The 23,067-nt window shown below is 42.1% G+C and overlaps 2 protein-coding genes across 7 annotated transcripts; one reads left to right on the top strand and one right to left on the bottom strand.

Annotated features, from left to right (window-relative positions):
* The first annotated feature begins 235 nt into the window (after positions 1-235).
* On the top strand, positions 236-18,013 carry LOC107223468 (zinc finger protein GLIS3). 5 transcript variants are annotated; one of them, XM_046744419.1, is made up of 8 exons: positions 236-545; positions 638-843; positions 10,760-10,920; positions 12,507-13,400; positions 14,180-14,508; positions 14,647-14,808; positions 15,923-16,358; positions 17,415-18,013. In XM_046744419.1, exons 4-8 carry the CDS (start codon positions 12,512-12,514, stop codon positions 17,519-17,521), a joined length of 1,923 nt encoding a protein of 640 aa, XP_046600375.1. In that variant the 5' UTR covers positions 236-545; positions 638-843; positions 10,760-10,920; positions 12,507-12,511; the 3' UTR covers positions 17,522-18,013. The 5 variants fall into 5 exon arrangements, with proteins under 5 accessions (XP_046600375.1, XP_046600359.1, XP_046600370.1 ...); XM_046744403.1 differs by lacking the exon at positions 10,760-10,920; XM_046744414.1 differs by lacking the exon at positions 10,760-10,920 and having other exon boundaries at positions 638-2,816.
* Positions 18,014-18,121: 108 nt separating this feature from the next.
* LOC107223465 (GILT-like protein 1) lies at positions 18,122-22,788 on the bottom strand. Of its 2 annotated transcripts, none has more exons than XM_015663145.2 (6): positions 22,661-22,788; positions 20,560-20,727; positions 20,296-20,463; positions 19,501-19,704; positions 19,196-19,351; positions 18,122-18,396 (listed from the first exon to the last, which is right to left on the bottom strand). In XM_015663145.2, the coding sequence occupies exons 2-6, from the start codon at positions 20,647-20,649 to the stop codon at positions 18,295-18,297; spliced, it is 720 nt and encodes a 239-aa protein (XP_015518631.2). In that variant the 5' UTR covers positions 20,650-20,727; positions 22,661-22,788; the 3' UTR covers positions 18,122-18,294. The 2 variants fall into 2 exon arrangements, with proteins under 2 accessions (XP_015518631.2, XP_046600405.1); XM_046744449.1 differs by having other exon boundaries at positions 20,560-20,743; positions 22,661-22,740.
* Between the last annotated feature and the right edge of the window lie 279 nt (positions 22,789-23,067).

Here is a 23,067-nt window from a genome sequence, read left to right as displayed (position 1 = left end):
CAACCAAGAACATTTAGCCAACCGCGTTGGAGGATGGAGGACGGACGCGCGCAACAAGTGGCCTAGCTCTGTCTCTCACCAATTATCATTCGGACCCGGTGCTGCTGACGGAGACGCGAGATGAGAGCTCGTCGCGGTCCGCGTGTTCCTATGTGTGAATGATATCTGCTGTTGGTCGGAACAACTCGACTACTAGGTATATAACCGTAGCTCGCTCAGCAACGCATCGAGCCATCGTTTCGTCGGGCCTATAGACGCCTGGTCGAACATATGTGTCCTTCGATATCGACTGGGCTCTTCGTTCGGGAATCGACGATACGTGCGATGGCACGCTGTAATCTAACTACAATCGCCAATACGAATATCATCGCCGCGGAAGTTTCAACAGTGAATTTGCCATGGCATCAGGTAATTGTGATGAGAGTTCGCAGCACGCACAGTGAAACCTCGCGCTTCGTTTATCTCGTAAGTCAAGAGATACCTGGAACGAGAGAGAGAGGGACGAAGAGAGAGGCGCCCGACTATCTCTCACGGTACTCCAGTCTGTACGGATCTCAATGTACATCGTCGTCTTTTTTTTTTTTTTGCCTTGGTTGTTTTTTATTTTATATATATACATATCTTATTCCTTCCGCAGCTGCACACTGGCAAACATACTCGTGTATTTGTAATTTGGATAACGTCACGGTACGCGGTGCCTAGCTCTGTCATTCTGTGGTCCAGACGAATTTCATTGTGATTCACAATTACATCTATATATAACCCGCAAGCAACCTCACGCTGTAACCACGCTTATGCTCGTCGGCTCGTTTCCCATCACTGGGCTCAGGAAGAAGGCGTCGAGTACGTATTCAAAATACATTATATGTGTGTCTGTGCCTATATTCTCATCCGTAGCAACGGATGTCCGTGCGAAATCGCAAGAATCGTGTATGTATAAGTCATATTCGTCAAAATCAAGTCATCAAGACTTGTATGTACAACAGTACGTTAAGAGCAGCGTACACTTAACTCACAATCAGCTGACAACCTTCCCAAATATCTTCGAAGCGACCATGTCAAATTTGGGAAAAAGACTGGAACGAACATTCCTTCAGTATCACCCCTGACTATAGAATTGTAGGGCAAAAAGTTGAAAAATCATACAAACTGCACTGCGGAGACCTTTACCTGCTTCACGATATGCAGGACCAGCGAAGTAAAATTTTCTGTGGTATACAGTGCCAGTTTTCACTTCAATAATCAGACTCGTGTAGAGGGTAAAAAAAATTTGCCAGTCTTTTTTATCATTAGTACTAATGGTTATTTTCGAATATTGTTTTACATTCACAGTATTTTAAGTATTTCCGATTTCTAAGCTATAAAGTATTCCTCAATAACTACGGGTACATCGCCGGTCCTGACGATATGAGAACCAGAAACGAGGAATTTATTCATTTATGGATATGCCGAACCGCACGTTCGGAAAATAAGACTGAGCGCGAGTACGCAAAACTTCAAATTCATGTTTCAAGTTATCCAAATCTACATCATGGAAATATATCTGACGGTCAGAATGAAGCTGGTGAACGGAGCTGTACGTAATATGTTTGCGTATACCGAACCTAGAAACCTAGTGTTCTATATTTATACCAGCCCAGTCGTTATGCAGGACAGATTAAATTTCATCCTAACTTTTTCTTTTACAAGGGGAAACGCTGTACTTGATAAGGCTTATTATTACTCCAACGAATCGACATGAGAGCCCCTTCTGAACTTTTAAATCAGCGTTATCGTAATTTAGGTTTGAAGAAGTGGATATATGACGTTCTCGCTGATTACCCAAAACTTCATAATGTATACGTCTCTACCGTGTGACCATATTTATTCTGTCAAGGTTTACAGCCAGGCAAAATCGTAGGAGAGCCTTGCTAACGTTAAGTTATAAAAAGAGCCTAGCTCGTGCGATCCAGTGGGTTTAGTCTAGAGTAAAATATGTTTAATGTATGTGCATGCCTATCGTACATGTAGCACAGCATACGGTGCATTCGAAGGTGGCAAGGTTCCTTTTTTTGTGATTCGGTTAATGACGGGCCTAGCTGACCAATGTGCGCATACAATATTGTACCGATGATTGAACATTATGACTTATATGAAAGTTTTCGGTAAGAAAGTGGACCCTCGGAAAGAAATCTCTCGTTGTGAACGCCGGTTTCAGCTCTCGATATTACTTTGTCTTTTTTATTCACGTAAACGGAGAAAGTACAGGTATGTTCATTGGCCGGTAGAAGACTCCTCGCAGTCGAGCGATTAGCTCTCTCGAAATATTACAGGTAAATGATCGTGCGAAAGTCAAAATTACAAAAAAAATCACGCGAATGATGAACAGCCCGATCCACAACGCTTGTCTAACCACCTATTATTATGCCGTGAATTAAAGTTGAATTTCTTAAACTACCTGCCGAAGCTACTGCTCCTTATAACTTGCGAAAGGTTGATGCTGTGATGACAAACAGGCTGTTGCGTGCATTTTGTTTTTTGCAACTTATTTCAGGAATCTCTCCCAATTGCTTTCATATTCCTTTACCACACCAGAAATCATACATATAACTATGTTTATACGTTGTAAAAGTTCTGGAACTTTCGTAATTCAATATTGTTCTCAATCGACTTTGACTCGCGTTGTGAAATCGTTACGCAAGATGGCTTCGTTGCAAATTATTCGTAGCCTTATCAGCTAGTAGCCACGATTTGTAGCAACGATATCAATCGCTGGTCCATACAAGGCCGATCGCATATGTCAGAGCTTTGTCGTACGCAGCAAAGTCGCCGACACGGTAAGTGTAATGAACCAACGAAGATACGCTATTCCAGTATGTATATACAATAGGCCCAAGTCAGCCAATGAACAGTAAGAGTTTGAAACGTGATCGGAGTATTATCGTGCGACAGGTTCGTAAATTCCCCTGCTAATTTCTACAGCTCTAAGGTATTACTCGGGCGATTTGAGTGCTCTTTTTTATGTGCCGTAAATTTTTTTTATAAATACAACACATGACGCAACGTAGGCGCAATATAATTGACTATAAAGACCAAGAATTGAACGGAAAATAAACTTGTTGTCGAGACTATAAGTTGCCCGGTATAATAAATTGCTTATTTCTACTTCCGTAAAATTATATATGCGCCAAATTATTTCGAGACGATGATCGAGGTGGTGATTCATTCCTGGAATTTTGCAGTGAAAAAAAAAAAAATATATATATTATACGACCATTTATTATGGAAATTATGCCGGAAACAGGATAGTTTAGAACCAACTTGATCATCGAATGATTGACCTTAATTATTTTGTTTTTAATTTTCTTTTTACGATTGGTCGACTTTGCCACTTCAAAAATTTTCGTCAATACCTATGTCTCTGTTTTGAACCGATTATACGTAAATGAAATGAATACTTGATTATGTTTCGGGTTCGTTATTTTTGCAAAATTTACTATCCATGAGGAGACTAACATAATTTTCGCGCATGTAAAAAAAGAGTGTTCCGATTTTATCTCCAAATCTCATGGAAAAATAAATTTTGAATTGCAGCTCTGTATAAAAAACAAAATCGATCGTTTGCTAATCTAAACAATAATCTGTGACAGTTCGAATCTAGCCGTGCGCGATCACTTGACATTGAATACCCCGTGTATTATTACTATCGAATTCAATGACAAACAATACGCGTTCCTCCAAAAATATATATATGTAAAATATATATGCTGGCAGCCTTGTAATATGATGAAGTGTTAGCAATATTTTTATATTGTTTTATGTAAATTCCGGACTGTTGATAATACCCCGATGAATCAGTATTTGCACTTTGGCAAGATGAAAGACTATAGACATTTTAGCGAAAGTATTATTCTTCGTTTAACGTGACGACTAAAGAAATAACACGCACAGCCAAACCATCATTATTATTACTATAACTGCTATCATCGTCGATCTTAAAATTATCTTCACTCGGTACAAAATACTGGATTTCTGCACTATAAATCTGTGATAACCTGAAACGATGCACAACATGATACATTGTGGGTTTATTTTTCCGTAAATCGTTGTATTTGTTAAAATAACGATATTTTGACGGTAAAAAATACTTGCTTATCAGCTCGTAAGCTATTATGAAACCAATCGTTCCTCATCGAGAGCCCGTGATGACTGACCGCGACACACATTGATCCGACAAATGGAACGACTTTTCTAAAAGTGCATTAAGTATGTATGTTTAAAGTTTCGTGAAAACTCGATGGAATATTTTTGACTCGGGTAGATTACTACGGTAAGATCGTAAATAAACGATACGATTAAGGAAAGAAATAAAGTAAGAACCGATTACACAACGAGTTCACAAAACCGGCGTAACAATCTGCGTCATCGATTCGAAAAGAAATCGGAGTTTACCAAAATCGACAAAATAAATAGACGAATAAAGAAAAAAAAAAAAAAAAACAAATAAATAAAGAAAAAATAAAAAAAATCTCCCCGTCAAATGAAAGCTAGTTGATACATACGTTCTCTAAATATTCCGGTGCTCATATGCATACTGCGTATATTTCAACCGGACAGGTGTCAGGAAGCTGTGAATCGTTAGAAACTTTTATTTCGCACTCTCCATCTCGCCTTCCGTCGACCGTCCGCCGTCTGCATCGAAATCACACACACGCCAGTGATCGTGAAGAAGTGTGAAGCGTACGTCCGGAAGTTATCAGAGTGTGAACGCCCTTCGAATTCGGATGTGCGTCGACTGCGTTCCTCTGCACTCTCGGATGCTATCGCGCTTTACCGCACTCTCTTAAGAGCCGTTCAAAGTTCCAATTATACTGGTAATTGGAGGGCATGACGCTCCCGTTCGTATCAGTCTACTAGTTTGAATAATACACACCGAGCAGCGGTGTAAGAAACGTCGAGAAACCTAATTTCACAGCCCAGAAACGAGGATGATGTTGCCGTGGATGGATGATCAAGGAAACGGCGACGCAACGACGAACCGGTCCTAACGGTAGTGCGGGACCCCAGGCAACATGTCAGGGGACTTTAAGGAGGCCGAGGATAACAATAATTCTGCATTTAGAGATTCACGCCGGTGTACCACAAGCTCTGACAACCAGGTCGCGCTGTCATTCTGTCAATGAGAAAGTAATTCTCAACTTTGTACGATGCGATATCGTTACACGAGCGATTATAGAACGGAGTCTAATCGCGTTTCCTTGCGGGGTGGGGGTACAGCTTGAACGGTCTAAACTCGTACCTATTTTTAGAAGTTTTTTTTAAAAGAAAATGCAAACACTTGGAAAAATTTGAGTTCAAAGGCTTATTTATTTATACTTTCAAGAATATTCCAAAAATTTTTCATTCAAATTAACAACAGAACGGCGTCATGGCGCAGATTCCTCGCTCAATCTTTATTCGGACGGCCTGAAATTTTGATACAATCTTTAAAATATGTTTATCGATCCGACCGCGTGGCTGAATCTTTAAATTTCAATCCCTGCATTTTTTTGTATATTTTTTTCAACAATTTTATGGTTTAAACATGAAATTTGTGGTTCGTAAGCGTATACGTTTGAAACTATAATTTTTTTTAATGTTTGGGCTACGAGCTCGAACCTAAAAAGTTGTTTTAAACTCAAAATTTTTTTCCATTTGTTACAAGTTGGACAGTGATGTCAGGAGGTGCGCCACCGCAAAAGCCCTCGAGTTCGGAGTTGATCACTACTTATACACGCCATGCCGCCATTTTGTTATTAATTTCAATGAAAAAATTCTACAACATTCTTGAAATTGTAAATAACAAAGCCCTCAAACACAAATTGCTCTGACTATTCTCATTCTCTTAAAAAAAAAACTCCTAAAAACAGGTATGATTTTAAACCGTCTAAGCTGTACCCTCCTCCCATAAATGATGATCGTCTTTATGCACCTTCAGTATAATGAAGCATGTTCAGCGCTTCTATGATGAAAAAATTGGCTCTTGCATCAGAACCAATCTACATATTTGTGAATGATTTGCGGATCGATCGAGGACAACAAGTCGCACAAACGGCATTCAACGCGAATGATATTTACGTTGAATAAATACGCAAGTTTGACAAAGCCCATTAATTACGCAAACCACCTGATACATCAAACGGTCCGTGTTTTAAAATCTTACATTATTTTTATTATATTTCTTGTCTCGAAAAGATGTTCATAGTTGTTGAGGATGTTCAGTCTTGGCGCCGTGCTCGGAGTGGAAAGCAGCACGCGTACGTTAAACGAAATTTGGTCTGCCTACAACTAGGCGCGGCTCACACTGATAATGTCCGTTTTTACATGCCGGAATTGTAATTCATTTTGCTTTACCAAAATAAAAAATTTCTCGGTCATGTTCCTAGATATCGTAGCGTAAATTCTTGTTAAAGGTATTCCAAAAGTTACGCGCTTCGCATATTTGCGACAGCCAAGTATGTTTCCATGCCTCATTATTTTTATAGATGAAAATTTTCTACTAACATGTTACAATTGCATTTCAACTCGACCAAGATCGGCAGTTACAATTATACGAGGATATTCACTTTATGTGGAGCCTTGAACTTTCCGGTTGTACGTGAGTGAAATAACTGCCAGTACAAAATTTGATTCTCATAGGTTTCAGTTAGGTCGATAGTGCCTACACTAATAACTAAATAAATTACATATAATATAATTTTTTTCTCTACAACTATTTACTCACAATCGATTGAGAAATATACACAAGGTGTTGACTTTCAAATCACGCAAGCAAATTCTCCTCATTCGTTCCATAAACATAGAACGAATTGCGCAGCTCGAGACTTATTAGCATACGTGATAAAGTGTTTTGTTCCAATACTTGAACCACTGTTTTCTTCGCACTTGTGTACTTGTTTGTTTTTTCATTTTTTTCCTTCTTTTCCTCTTTTGCGAAGCATGGATATTAACAAGAATCTTCGGCTCGGTCTGCGCACGTGATACGTCAGGATTCAGGAAAATATTTATCAATCGAACGTATCGCCGAGTGCGGGTCCTTCTTGAGAGATGGAAAAAAATTGTAGCTTCGGTCGCGTTGTCAGCCAGGCATAAATCTGTATTTTTTTCTTCTTATTTACCTCCTCGTCTCTCCTCATTTTAAATCTCGGGTAAACGTATGCGTCTACGTCCCTCCACTCTCCGTTTCTCGAATCCATATCCTTCTCTCTTTCTCTTCGTCGCGTAGAAGTGCAGCATTATTTCACGAAACACGTGCACGCAGATACGAGTCCCCAGTATGAACGAGTATGACAGGTGCCTCGAGGAAAAGAGAGGAAAAAATAATAAAAAAAAAGAAAAGTAAGAGAGAAAGTGTAAAAAAAAAGTAACAAGAAAAAAGCCGGGACAGGGGCGAGTAAGCTGGTGAACCAAGGGCGAAGAAGAAGGAGGGACAGAGCAGCGTAACATAAGCATTGCAGAGGGCTGGCAAGCCACATGTGTCACTCGGTTGATCATTTACTTACCATATGACATATATATCTGCCCGAGGAATAGTCGTGTGGAGAACGACCTACCACCACAATCACCAAAATATTATTATTGCTCGCGTAGATATATGTATACACACAATATAATCTTCTATAACGCGTCGTACGTAAGCCTTGGGAATTACTGTCAGATTTTATTCCAAATGTTATTATATTCCACCTAGAATCATACATGTGAGAAAACATTTTTTATTTAAAAATTTAACTGTAGAATTTCGACCGTATATGCATGGCTCGTTATGCATTAATTATGCGTAATATTGAGATGTCCAAAGTTTGCCTTCCGAGCAACGTGCCGTGCTTTCGTAATTACATTCCTTGATCGTGTCTAAATAATTCACTGTTAATTTGAATCGATTACTTCGACGTATATATCCAAACGACTTTCACTCGTTGGGATCAGTAATTTTAAGATAATTATATACTTCTTTATACATGCATATGCGTGTAACGCCGTTTACGCAATTATAGAAACCTCTCGCATTTAGTCAGCCGTTGTTTGACTTTTGCCTTGCTTTTTCCATCTTTGCAATTTGTCCTCACGCAACTTTGTATGTGGCGCGAATAAATACAAATTGATGTTAGTATTTTTGATAGTTTAACACATCCGCCTAAAGACACGCCATTTTTCGTTTATTCATACACATGGTTTTTTTTTTTTCAATTCTCAACAACGTCAAAAATATTTACACCAGTGTTTTCGTTTCATCTTTTTTTAATCCGCTTAGCCTTGTTTTTTTTTTTTTTTTTTTTTTTTTTTTTTACTAACATTTGTTTCCTCCTCCATCGGACCGTGAAGTAATTTATTAAAAACCAAGTAATAAACAGTATATTAACGCCTAGGTGTGAAATATTATTCTTCGGTATAGGATATAGGAATGAGTAACCGTTAATTTCATAAAACGGTTCGAAGGCCACAAAATCTTGGCAGGTTTAATTTTTTTGCAACCTTATTGTCACGGGGAATGCGGAAAAAAACATACCTCAAGGAATTAGCGATAAAATCCACTTGTAATAAATGCGAACCCTGAATCCGCTAATTTCTACACTAATCACAAATTTATCATATACCCGGTAGATATTTATTTTTCTTGGTTTTGGACGCCTCGGGACAAACCGCAAAACAGCTCAGGTTTTAATTTGCGCTTAGAGAAAATAAACAGCAACGGTTACGATGTAAAATGAGAAAGGCTTCGAAAATACTCTCAGCTGTGGTTACTTTCAAGTATCGAAGAAACACTTCCACAAATTTTAACATTCATTCGCAAGTCAGACACATCGAGACGTGATTTAGCGTACAATTGCCATGATATCAGCTCCGCTTGTACGATGCGTGGATGTTACAAGTTGAGAAATAATGAATATTCATCAACCAGTGAAACAACAATGTCTGCAAACATCGCCAAGCTGGAAATATGGAAAAATTTACACATAACTCGAGTACCAACATGCTTCGTCTCGTTGGAAGTTTCTTGCACGATCCGATCGCACACCTTAAGATTACGTAGAACGATTTAGCTGAGCCTCGGATGACGTCCAGAGATTGTTACAAACGTGAAAGGCAACGTGACCGTGCAACGAGATGAATTCATATCCGTGCCAAACATACTTTATACTCGTTTAAAACCCTGCTGAAATTCAATCCAGGTCTGTGCCAAGTTGAAACACAATATTCACACGTAAAATATCGCATTCTCGCCTCGTGTAAATGTTCGAAAAATGTCTGGAACAGAGCTTCGAAAACTAACAAGTCCCTCTTAACTCGATCGAGTTTTTTCCCTTTTTTCCTCCTTTCCGTAACTGAGCCCATTTCGGTCTAGTCGGGTCGACACGGGGCCCGAACCATGGGGCTGAAATCGTCAGGAGTTTACATTTTGCGGACCCGTCTACGCAACGTCGCGTAACGAAGGTCCGGGGGAGGTCCCGGTGATTCTTGGCGATGTAAATCTCGCCTCCGTGAAGGAATTAAGTTCACCGTGTTTCGTGACACCATGCACACTCCGCCTACGAGGGAGAAAAGCTCCGGCTACCGAAACGATCTTCCTCCACCGGTCGTGGCACATGTAGACGTGTACGTATATTATTTCATTTCACAAGTCCGTTAACGCGGGGTGCGGTACGTCGTGCAACCCGTCGACGAATTTGACAGGGGGCAAAAAACTAAGCACAGTATATATGGCACACGCTCGGTATCCCATCCCCTGGTGTATTGGTGGCACATTAACGAACGCGGTTTAACATGTTTGTGAATACCGCCGCAGAAAAAGCAACCGAACCGGGCGGAATTTATGCCGCTCGAAATAATCGCATCAACGGGTTAATGTAATTTAGGCATGACGCAGCCCGCTAGTTGACGTTCTAACCCGAACCCAATTACGGAAACGAAATGATAGAGACGTGCTCCTTCGGTTTTAATTCGAAACTCGGATTCCCTTTCTTACGACACGCCTGAATTACGATACATACGCGACATAGCGACTGAAGAACAATCTCACGCATGCTTCGTATCCATCCTTCGAATGCATAATTCTCTATCGCGCGTATGTAAATTCGACACGAAAGCGCAGGTGAAAGGGGGTTTCTTCCCTGACGGACGCGACGAATCGTCGAATCGGCAACTCGACCCGATGTTGAAGTATAAAACAGGTTTGCCGAAGGCGTCCATCATGATCGTGTCTGGTTGGAATTTGCGTCGAGGGTGCGGGCGCGACGGGATATGTCTTTGTAGGCTTATTCCCCCGACCACGCGACACACGTTGGCAGCATCCACCCAGAGGCGAGCCGCGGCGTGCAAGAAACTAAGAAACGTCGCTGCGCTCGAGGGGCGCGTATTTATAATGCATGCGTACAATGCGAGTGACGAGAGGGCAGCGTTGCTATCGTACACGATGGACCGCAGCCAGCTCGGTACACTGACGCGTGTACGGCAGCTGGTGCACCGGTTTTTTGCCGCACGACTCTAACCCGCGGCTCGAGCCCGAACCTGCGCATACGAATCGGAGCAAAGGCGTTCCTCGACTCCCTTCGACTCGGCTTTCTCTCGCCTAAAAGGCTCCGCTCCTTGCTGCACCAGCCCAAGGTCCAAGGCTCGCACCCTTTCCAGTAGGTATATGTCGTGAAATCCGTGAGCGCGCCCCGCGGGCTCATAGTCGTCGGTTTTGTCCGGGATGCATCGGCTGGACTGGATGCGATTTGCTCTTTTTTTTGTAACGCAGGTTCGGACGAAGGAAGGAAGGTGAGAATTGACTGATCGGTAAGGTCCTGCATCTTGAACGAGAGGGACGAGTGCGAGGCTTCGTGCAGTCCGGAAGGTGGCGAACGACACGTGCGTGCCAAGTGCATCATCTGCGGGGTGTCCGGCGATTGAGCGTATCTTGTACGTATATGCGTTATGGCCGAAACGCGATTGACCGACAACAGACATGGGGGGGAGGGGGGGAAGTCGTTAGCGATTTTGCCTGTCTAGGTCGGTAGGTCAGGTCAAGTCGTATCTTATTGGATTCGAGACATAGGCATATAGTCGCTTTTGGAGCGGGCAACTTTGCAGATAAGTTTGCCGGGATGATCGAACTGTTTGCAATATGAACTCAATTAGTTGTTCGCTTCTAGCGAGCGAATTACGTTTCGGTTACTGATAACGAAAAGAAAATTCTATTTACGTAGCGATTCTCCTTGTCTATGAAATCACAATACATTCACTGTCAATTAATTTTATCCACCTGGAATGAATTTTTTCGTCGAATCATTATATTCAAGTATGAAATAAGGATGTACACTGTACAGGCAATCGTTATTAAATTCATGTATCAGTTTGTCGTGTAATTACTGAGATTGAAAGTTTATTTGTTTATCACACGTTTGATTACGAAAGATAAAGCGTGGCGATATTGGCGTAGTTATCGTCTCTCCGATGACGTCTATATTAATGTTTATAAGACATGGCAAGAAATTCTCGAAAAATTGTGGCGGTTGCACACCAACGTCCCGCCGTTATCGTATAGTCTGCATATTCCGGGAAGGCAAAGTACTCGTTGGATAAAAATATCAACCGCCAACTTGAATAACAAATGATTAAATGTTTTCATATTACAATCAAACGATATTGCCATTGCTGTAAAATAAATTTAAAAATTAATCTTCAAATTTCAAGTATCAGGTACACTTCCGAAACTCTTATACCTAACACAAGCTTTTACAAGCAGTAAAAACCGCGTGTACAAGCACATCGCATGCCTGGAAAATTAGCTCATCCGCATGTCGTATCTGGACCGCCCCTCTCCCTCAAGGCACTCGGGTCACGGAGCGAAGCGTGTTCGTTGTCACATCCATTGAATGTCGTGAGACGACAATTGACGATCGGGTACAGTTCTCGGCGAAGGCACCAGACATTCGTTCGCGTTGTCGTAAGCCAGGGTGTAACGTGGGGCACCGAGAAGAAAGGGCGAGGGAGGGTGGGGAGGGGTGGGGGCGGGGGCGCAAGAAAGCCAAGATGATGGACGACCGCGCAGATGTCAGTCGCGCGGTCCGAGCGATAACGATGAGCCGACCCGGAGCAAGCCAGAGAGCACGCATGGCACGGAGGCGTCGGGACGAACCCCCGTGGCGAACGTGCCTCGGATAGAGCGCCGAGATGGATGCTGCGGCGTCGAACTCGAGCCACGCGAGTGGGCGGCGCCGGCGGTTGCGTCGTCGCTCGTTTCGCCCGAACCCTTCGGGCAGCGGTGCTGGAAGTGGGGGTGGAGGGGCCTCTCTTAGCATAGGGGAAAAACGATGCAACTTCTTGCGGCGTCTCGGCCGCGAGTCTTCTTCGTCCTGAGTCCCGTCAGTTACCCTCCGGCCGCCCTAGCGCGTACACATATATTGTAATAACCGAAACGCCTCGAGCCCGCGGGTCATGATTTCCGACTGAATTTTCCCCGCGACACCGACCACGTATCGCAAATAAACGTTCCACTACCCTAGGCGTGATGCACCTGGAAAAGTACGCCAGTACCGGCGACGAGGAGCACCGTCATCCCCTCGGCAACGCCGCTCAGGAAGACTTCCAACGATCCAACGGCTCTCTCGCGAGCCAGACCTGCTGGGGTTCCTCCGTCAGCGAGGCCAGCAGCCTCTCCCCCCTTCTCCTGAGCCCTCGGGACCCCGGTGACTGGGAACAGTACGGCACCACCCTCCAGTACACCTGCTTTCCCTATCCACCGAACTCCGCCGCTCCTCCGAGACCGGACAGCGCGGCCGCCGACGCGATGCCGACCTGGTGCTGCCTCTACGGGGAGGCCGACGACGCCGCCGCCGCCGACGCGTCGTCTTCGTCTCGGCACAAGCTACCCTCGATGGGAACCGCGTTCTCCAGGTCCTTTTACCCCCCGAACACCACCGCCGACTGCGCGACGAGCTTCGGTTCACAACTCTACGGTAGCCAGCAGCAGAGCCTCGCCAATGTCACGGACGAGTTCGACCTGAGCCTTATTCGCGGCGACCCCACCTCCCTCTTCGCCGGAAACGGATCGCCGCCCTGCCCGACTCCCTATCTGGACGACCTCCAGGAGGAGCTGGATCCCTTTGCCGGATTTAACAACTCCTGTTACGCGGTTGGACACCTCGTGTCCTCACCACCGACACCCGCGTCTCATGGATCGACGACGTCGACGTCGCCTTACTACCGGAACAGGGGACAACTCAACGGAACTTCCGCCGCCTCCACCTGCCTCCTCGACGAACCGTTGATCGAGAATAGCAACCAAGTCGTCCTGCCGCAGGACGAGGGACTCCTTCTCGCTAACGACCGTGAGTCCATGTTCACCTCGACGTCGCCCACGATTCCGGATACGATCAAGTTGGAGACTCCGACTGTCGGTAGGTAGACCGAAACTCGATTTTACTTATTGACTTGTTTTTGTAATATAATTTATCGTACAGCATTTTTGTACCGTTCTTGAAAACCGCTGGCGAAAATTGAAACCCACGATTTCTCTTATCTTGCACGCATACTCGTTATGATAGTCGTAGTGTTATGGGATTCGCTCGATGCGCGCAACTGGTTCGTCTCGAGAAACAAACATAGCTTGATCGTTTAGGTTTCGCCAGCGCGAAAACTATATAACACTACTCGATATCGCTTCGGACGTCACGACTGTCGTAGATATAGCGAATAAATTGCATCACGTGAGCTCGATTATCTCACCAAACGTTAAACTTTGACTCGGTGATCGGCCAAACATCTAGTTTACTTGAAATACCAAACAGCAGCACTGCCGTCAGACGGTAAGATGTTTGTAACCCATATTCTACCAAGGGTACAGTAAATACGCATAGTATATGGGATACGAAAAAATTCCTTTATATTATTCGACAAAAAAAAAAAGAATTTCACTGATTCGATCCAATTAAATAAAATAAATCATCGGAGGTTTATTGATAATTTTAAGAAATTTGACTATAGATACATCGAATTAGGAACAAAACTTAATAACGTTCTAAACTTCGATTTTCGCGGGTATCCTGACGTAGGAAACAAAATTTGGAGAAAAAAGTCCCCCCATTTCTTCATCTGACGACGAAGCATGTATACAGGTGAATACCAATTGGTGGCAATATCAATTCGGAGCTAGATGAGAATCGTGTTTTGTCCACAGGCTGTTCCGTAACAGAGGATTCCTCATTCGGGCCGACCTACCAGTGTCGGTGGATGGACTGCGGATGTGCTTTTCCGGAACAGGCGAGTTTGGTGCGGCACATTGAAAGGCGGCACGTCGAGTCATCGTCGTCGGGAGCTCACAGTCACAGCAAAAGAATTCAACGGGATTCAACGTCTGGCGAATCCGGTGCCATGGTGCCAAACGCACCTCAGGACGAGTTCGCCTGTCTCTGGGAAGGATGTCCGCGAGCCAGGCCCTTCAACGCGAGGTACAAGCTTCTCATCCACATGCGGGTGCATAGCGGAGAAAAGCCCAACAAGTGTCCGGTGAGTACCTACTTCCGCTCATTTCTGTCGCCGGATTTGAAAACTGGTCCAGCATGCCGCCGTTCGCTCGGCGCGGCTGACCGAATCGCGAAGAATTAGCATCGTTGTTACGGTACGGTAACTGGTGCAACGATTCAGTTCGCAGGCTGCAAAAAGGCGTTCTCGAGGCTGGAGAATTTGAAAATTCACCAAAGATCGCACACCGGTGAAAGGCCCTACGCCTGCCAGCACAGAGGCTGCTCGAAGGCCTTTAGCAACAGCAGTGACCGCGCGAAACATCAGAGAACGCATTACGACACGGTAAAAAATTCACCTTACACATTTTTCTTTCCTTGTTATTCATTCACGGCTAAGACTGCGGAATATACAACCCGTTTTGAAGGCGCGGTGATCTTGCATAAGGTCCCAAAACCAGTACGGGGCCCGTGTTACAATATAAATCCATGTTCGATAAAAAAAAAAAAATTATAAAAAACACATACACATTAATTATGTGCTTCTCGTTTTTCGGTATCCTCAATGTCAAACTTTTATCGAAGCTTGTTGGGTCCCGAAACTCGTCTCATACTCGATATTCGTTACGTTTCTGTGGGTGTTCATCACGACGATTAAACGAATTCTTTGAATTTTAAAAACGTTGCAATTATTGAAAGTCTTTCGAAGCACGAATTGTGGCACGTGATTTGATCATCCGAAAATCTTATTTATCGTTTGACGTACAGAAATTCTCGCATATACCTTGAAAAAAAAATAAGTTCTTGACGCCTCATTGAATTTGGATAAAATGAACCCGGGGCTTGAGGAAGTGAGAAAAAAAACAACGTGTTTCGAAGATATTTGCATACGCGGACATATCGCAGGTTAAAAAACAAATTTCATAGTATGCGGTATAATGAACCATCGTTGTAACATTTGTCATACTGGTGACAGCTTTTGGTGGTGACTGAATTTAATGTGGCTTCAGGAGCCTAAGACGTTTTGATTCGAATAAAATTATTTACGTTGACGAAGCTGACGACACACTGATAATGTTAGCATTATAAAATGTTAATTCTGTAATTCAAGACTACGCTGATTATTTCAAAATAAATTCATGTTAACCAACAGCTTAATGAAATAATCACACGGTCTATGCCATACCAATTTACCATACTTTCCAGATATTTCGTATTTTTATCGTTCCCTAACGGAGTCGGGTGACAACCTTTTAAGCAACTCGAATCATTGCGGCGTATCGATTACCTTCTGAATATTAGCGCGCCGTTTACGCGTGGCGAAAAAAGTGGCAAAATATAAAGACAAACAAGAGTACCAGCTTCGCTCTGGGCGTCAATAATTTGAAAATCGCTTGTCGCTGCACATCCCGTCTGCCATGCGAGGTCAAAGCTATCAGGAATTACGTTTATCCTTTCAGAAACCGTATGCGTGCCAGGTGAGCGGTTGCGGAAAGCGATACACCGATCCGTCCAGCCTTCGTAAACACGTCAAGAACCACGCGGAACCCGGTCCAGGGTCGTCGGGTCCCGGAAGCAGAGGATCGAGTAACGGGATGTCGTGCAAGGCCTCTTCGACGCGTCTAAACTCCGGTCCAGCAGCGCAACGGCTTCAGCAAAAGACGTCGTCGATTGGGGCGGACGTCGCTGCAACGGGGACCACCTTCCGTCCACGGTTGGGATCCGATCTCGATCTCGGGATTCACTACGAGGACGAAGAGCTGCTCCTCTCGACTGTATGCGGCGAGGATCGCGTCCCAACCCCTTTGGACGAACGCCACGAGTACATTCCCTTCGAGTCCGTGCGCCGTTTTCTTATCGGAGACGCAACCCACGTAGAGGTCACCGACGCCACGGGTAAGAATCAATCAGTAACATTATTTCTTTACCCCAGGATGATCAACGATAGTAAATATACTACGATTCGTACTACGTTGAATTTTCCCTACCTTCGAGGTAAAATTTGTTAATTTTTCATTCCTGAAGTGAGTTCATTTCGTATTGCATGAGTGATAAGCTGCGAAGTCAGGAGAATAATTAACCCGAGGGAAAACCCTTTTAACCACTCTTTCGTACCAAATACCCCTGAGAGGAATCACCTTTGGAGTGATGGGAGTGAAGTACCTCACGGGTTTGGCGCCACGATATTATCTCGATGATCCAGATGCATCGCGTAGTCGACTGCAGAACTCGTACTCGTTACACGTATAGTGTACAGCAATGCACGTAGTGCAGCGTACACCTATACCAATGTACGAACGGAGGGTCGAAATACAGAGAAAAGCCGACGATTTCTTTGGTTCGTGCAAGCGACGTGAAAGATAAGCCACGCAAGTCGTAACAATAAACACGAATAGTCGATGGTGGAGTTGGGGGGGCGATGCATCGCGGGCTGAAGGGGAAGAAGTGCACGTGCGGTGTTACGTGCATGCAGCTTCTGTCCGTTCGGTGCGTTTGCCCATATAACTGAAAAATAATCGTTCTAAAACTAACGACAACGCGATAATAATAACCGCGTCTGGACGAGCGTCCATCTTGAATCTCAGAGGAGGTGTCGCGCACCCCACACAGAGAGTTAAAATAATATTCCTTTCTTTTTTGACTGTGCATGAAAGCACGCGCCATAAGTTGCCACGTGCTACACACGCGCCCAACTTACCGACCAATGAATCTCGGTATTTCATAAATACACTCTCTGCAACATGGATTAGGCTGGTTTCCCAATAATACATCAAGTTTCTTTCTTTCACATTTTTCTTCTTTTCCTTTCTTTTTTCCTCTCATCTATTTTTTTCCCCCCGCACCGCACTTCTTGTACGTATTTGGTATTTACGTCGGTGATACCCAAGCTGGCGCGACGTACCCGTTAACGGAGTATGATAAATTGATGGTTTGAAAATTACGTGTTTCCAGTTTATGCGGAAGGCGATGTCTCTGACTTTCAAGAACTGGGATCCGATATCGAGCAACAGTTTCTGGAGCTGAGTAATTTGGACGAATCGGTATTTATCGGAGGTTAATCGATTTTTTCGATGATAGGCGAGGCAATGTAGGATACAGCGTATGTTAATGTTAGGTATGGGTATGTAACGATGACCAAAAAACAAATGTGCCAATAATACATTATGATCTCAATGCTCAAACGATCAAATTATATAAAGTAAATTTATATTAGAGTTTAAGAATGTTGTGAGAATTATTTTAAAGCACACTGTAAGTGCGATATGTGGATACTCGATTGACACGTGTACTGTACATTATGCTGTATCGCACAGTGGACCAATATTACGCGTGATTTTACCAAAGTACTTCCCATTAAAAGAATATATTAGAACAAATTTATCTCGAGAAGATAAATTTTTATACATTCATATTTTACGTAAGAAAAACACGTGAGAAAAAAAAATTGTTTCTGTATATATAGACGTGTATGCCGATATACTATTTTGTATATATAAACTTGTACATAAGATAACGGAAATTTTGTAAATATATGATAACTTTTTTTATCACCGGCAATTGTTTGCTATTTCCACAAAACTACATATTTCGCTACTCATTAATTATAATCTTAGGCTTCATTTCTGGGTTAGAAAATAAAGTTGTAAGCAAAAATAGCATTCGGTTTTAATTACGTGGAAAATATATTTAAATTGATGAACAGTTTTATAATATTATAGGTTATTGAAATGAGTGGTACCAAAATGTGACGGTAAGAATATTTAAAAATTCACATCTTTTTACTCTGTTTAAATTGTAGTTCCGAGAAGTAAATATTAATTCACGGCACTGTTCAGCCGCTACAATTTAATGGCTTGTTATATTCAGGTATGTGTTTACAGACGGTAGCTGTCAAGTTGCGCAGCGCGCCCATTTGATCCTCTTGCGAGTATACCTGAAAGAGAAATTAGACACGCACGTTAAAACTTCTGCTGAGCATTGTTCGCAATCATTATGAAATATGTCTAATTTGAATTGTAGGTCAAAACTGATTTAGCCCGATGCGATGTGTCTGTTCATTTTATCATGAATTTTCCACTCCCCTATATTTATTCCCCTCTGTTTTCCGTAAAAATATTCCATTTGCAAAATCTCTCAACTTCTGAAGACAAGTACCATATTTGTTTGAGTTCTAAGCTTTTGACTCTGAAGCATGCTGCTATCAATTCTTTCTTATTCAAATTATTATTTTTGATGCATGTATTAAATTTTTTTCCATTTCACAAACAATTAAGTTTGAGAACAAGGAACCCAGTCCATGACATTTCCACTGTAAAAGTAAAAATATTGAGAGCAAGATCTTTTATTTACGACTTGGAGTTTTTCTATTATTCTGCAGGCAGGGTCAATCGTAATCTTTCTAAACTTCTTGTATTGTTCAAGTTTTGCAATAAAAAAACTGACTGTGAGAAAAAGTTTCCTGCCGCGTTCTACATCCAGTTCCACTGGAGAAGTGACAAAAACTTATTTTAACTCTCTCAACTTAAACGGAAACCGGTTCGTCTGTTTTAGATAAATCTGAAAACCAGTTGAACAAGCTCGGATAAATTAACAGTAGAATTGATTGTGAATTGAATAAAATTAGCACAGTAATTGTTATTTCTGCAAATCCGGTGTATCAAAGGCACTCCACACGAACCGTTTTAGCCACCAAGATAGCGAAAACACTCTGACAAATCGAAGTCTCGACTCACCTTGTCGACCGTGATGGTTGGTACGAAACTCAAGCTTGGCTGTAGAGCCAGAGTTTTGTCACCGTAAGCTGCGAGCAGCTCATCTCCTGCTACGGATGAGATGCAATTTTCTACTAACGATACGTGCTGCGTATCCATGCCAATCGTTTGTAGACACTGTAATTGGAGCAGAAATTCTTCAATTTTGATCTTCACCACCGCGGTGATAGTTTGTTTTATTTAGTTTCATTGCGTTGTGTCTCTCTCTTCATGTATGTGTAGAACGAACGGACGAGCTTACGTAACCGAGTGTAATTGCGGAATACCTGTGGAACAGCAGTGGAAGGATTCCTCGCCTGCATCACGCAGCCGACAAAATTGACTAGATCCTGTTGCTTCTTGGTTCTCTCAGGGTTTGTCAAGATGTCGTTTATGCCGCAAGCTTGCGCTTTGTTGCCATAGCATTCTTGTGGTCCATGTTGACAGGTGAAATGCCATTTTTCAACCCCATTACTAACGTACTTTCCGTGCTAAACGTTCGGAAACGAATCAAAAATTTATATCAATTTTTCATCCTAATTACTCTCATTTTCAGGGATAAAATCAAATATTACGCAATATAAGCGTACATTTTTCTCAAATATGACGGGTAAACAATTTGAAGTATATGCGAATGCTGGTAACCTTCGCAATTTCGACAATACGTACTGTGATAATCTGTCTGCCTTTTGACCCCCACCCAAAGCAATCTAAGTGATCTGAACTCGTAGAAACATCTCTATAACGAGATGCGAAGACGTTACATTCATCATTCATTGATAATCGTAAATTGTATAAATAAAATTAAAAACAGTCCTACGATTACCTACACGGAAAGAAAAATATTGTAGATTTTACATCTCCTGTGGTGAATATATGTACAGCACTTTTTTTTTGGAGTTCAATGTATAATAATTGTGGCAAGATTTACAAATCCGATAATAAGAGTTACAAAACCAATTTCAAGAGTTGAAATATGCTTAGGTAGGTCTACCACAATTGATGGAGATTTTACTCCAAAGATGTAAAATCTACATAACATTTTTTTTTTTTTTTGTGCACATGTGCGCTTTCTTACTCACCGTGGCTTTGCCATAAGGAATGTAGTTGACGGTAAAAAAGCTTCCAATATCACGATACGCTGGGACTAGTTGATTTCTGACAAACTGAATGCTATCGCCGCAAAGGGATTCGTAGTACACGGTAATATCCACTGGAGAAAATGAGGGTCCACCAGTCGTATCAGACCTCTGAAGATTCGATGAGAAGAGAATAAACAGAACAATATTATTAAACGGTCCAAAAATCGGATCTGGAGCAACTCTCGGTTTAAGATCACAACTTACCGCAGAACCGCAGACGGCGATGATTACTGCGGCTGTTACCAAATAATATTGGCTCACAGCAGCGTGAGGCTTGACGTAGTACCACCTCATGCTTGCGAGTTACGGGCTCGAGTGAACGATGGCAAAGTGGTCAGTACGTATTAAGACGAATGAACTGATGCCGAGCAGCTGGAATATATAAAGACAGCGGTGGGTCGTATTTGGTTGGAATATCGTTTATCAGTCGGCGCTTCGACACTCGAGTCAACATGTGCGTGACTATTCCGTAAATAGTTTTCCTTATCTTGCCGAGAGTATTATTCCTCTGCCCCCTCGTACTTTCCATACAACAAATGTCGTCTTTGTGGTTTCCCATTGTCTTTTTTGTACAATTTGATTTCGCAATCGAAGTAACTGACTCATCTTAAGATGCTGACCTTTTTTTTTATCCATCCATTATTTTCGTAATTCGCGCAATTTTACTGTGAGTGATATTCAATCGATAAGGAAATTTTTCGAATATCCGACAACTATGTGTGTCGAGGAAAGAATCAACCGTCTGTGGTTATGCATTATCACAACAATTATATATTTGTAAATCACAAATTGCATGGAATATACGATTGCTAATCGTAAGCTGAAGCAGGAGTTTCACAACGTGGAAATACACTCGCCAAGGCATTCCCGCAATTGCGTAAAAAACTATTAAGCTACTAGCGGTTAATGTTGCTTTTTACCCATCCTACGTACTGTATGCGCCTATCGTCTCAGTCACAGCTGCGAAGCCGTTCTCTTTACTGGCGATCAGGCCGTAATACTATTTATACACGATCGTGCGAAGCCTCGTATTTTCAATTCACAATGTCGTCGGAATACCAGCAGTCAGAAAATAATTATCACTGTTAACTTTTGTGTGCCATGCCTATTTTATCCTGTATGTTCTGGGTAATTTCAGCACCGGTAATTCGAGTATAATTCATGAAACCGGACTCGACGATATGATTGTTGTAAATCAAATATTGTTTTACTTTTGTGTCAATTAACGGATTAAAACGTGTAGTGTGTGTGGTTTTTGTCACATAACGGTTTCTGACTAATCAATTATCAATATGCTTTTCATCGGATCCAAATGTGGAAAAATATAATTAATCTATCAGCTAGAGTCAACTATCGTCTTTCTTTCCGTGATAACAGCTCCTTACACTTATATGGTATATCAAGAATATTTGACGGAGCAAACGAAACTTCTTAATCAATTCTGAACGCAATGTGCTATAAAATGGCTATATTGAGATGACTGTGAGGAATGTTTTAGTACCACATCGATATAATTCGAAAAAGTATAAAAGATCAGACATTATAAACTTGCAGCAACGATGCAATTCCGATGTAATGTAATGCATGTAATCGGTATGAGTATACCTGCAAAAATAAATATGTATATTTTCACAATATACGGTTAAAATTACTGAAAATATATATGTATTGTAAGAATATTCATCATCGAGTGTAATTCAAACTGAGTTTCGATCGAAATACGCAATTTCTATATACTGACTGGTATATTGACTTTCACGGTCCGAAAAACCGTTACTCAGAACTCTCTATCCGCACAGCATACGTATTACTTGTGATTGCCTACCGCAAATCCAAGTTGCTATAATTTTTCACAAAATTCCGCAATCTTTACGATACACGCCAGATATTACTTTACGAAACTAACCGGGTTTCGATTTCTTCATCGAAGCGATCACTATTGTAAAAAAATCTCGCTCTATTCCACAGACTGAGACACATAGGTACTGTAATATATAGAAATAAACACGCGCAGGCGAGTAATATTATATTTCCGGCAATACGTCGATTACGATTTAAACTTATAACTACACCGATTTAAATTGAGTTAATTTTAAATCCCCCTCACGTATGCTTTAGTCATACGATAAACAATCTTCAGCTGCCGACACTTTTGAATAACAACTGCATGTGTTTGCGTCTAGTATACATGCGAGTTTGATCATCGCTTCTATAATCGAGAATCGAGATTTGTCGTTTTATAAATTCCAGTTTAGAAATACCAATTCTAGATCGGCCGTTACAGGGTCGAGTTTTTAGTACATACCTGAGTATGGAAGAGAACCTCGACCGCTTGTCCAACTCTGCTGACGCCGACCAGACTGGCGACAGAACTGGCGTGGTAACCAACTGCACAGTGTTTCTCGAGAGACACGTTTGTCTCAGGAATTTTTACTCCATGTTTTTGTTTGCGTGTAATTTTGTACCTTCGCAGATCGCTGCGAGGCAGTGGCGGAGTAATCGCGAAGTCTATGGATTCGGATATTTTTAAATTCATTTTTTAACTATGGCAAAAACTAGGTGAAATAATATATACCAGCAACGTCGCTCCTACAATGTAGTAGGAAAATATTTGTTCACTTATTGCCTTGTTACCTGGGTACTTTTTAGAGTTTTCTGGGTTACATTCAGGTGTTTTGAAAATGTAATTGGATTGCCGAAATATTTGCGTAA

The sequence above is a fragment of the Neodiprion lecontei genome, chromosome 1 (genome assembly GCF_021901455.1).
Source record: "Neodiprion lecontei isolate iyNeoLeco1 chromosome 1, iyNeoLeco1.1, whole genome shotgun sequence".
NCBI lineage: Eukaryota > Metazoa > Arthropoda > Insecta > Hymenoptera > Diprionidae > Neodiprion > Neodiprion lecontei.
Note: the sequence above shows the minus strand (reverse complement) of the source record. Positions and strands in the feature narration are given on the sequence as shown.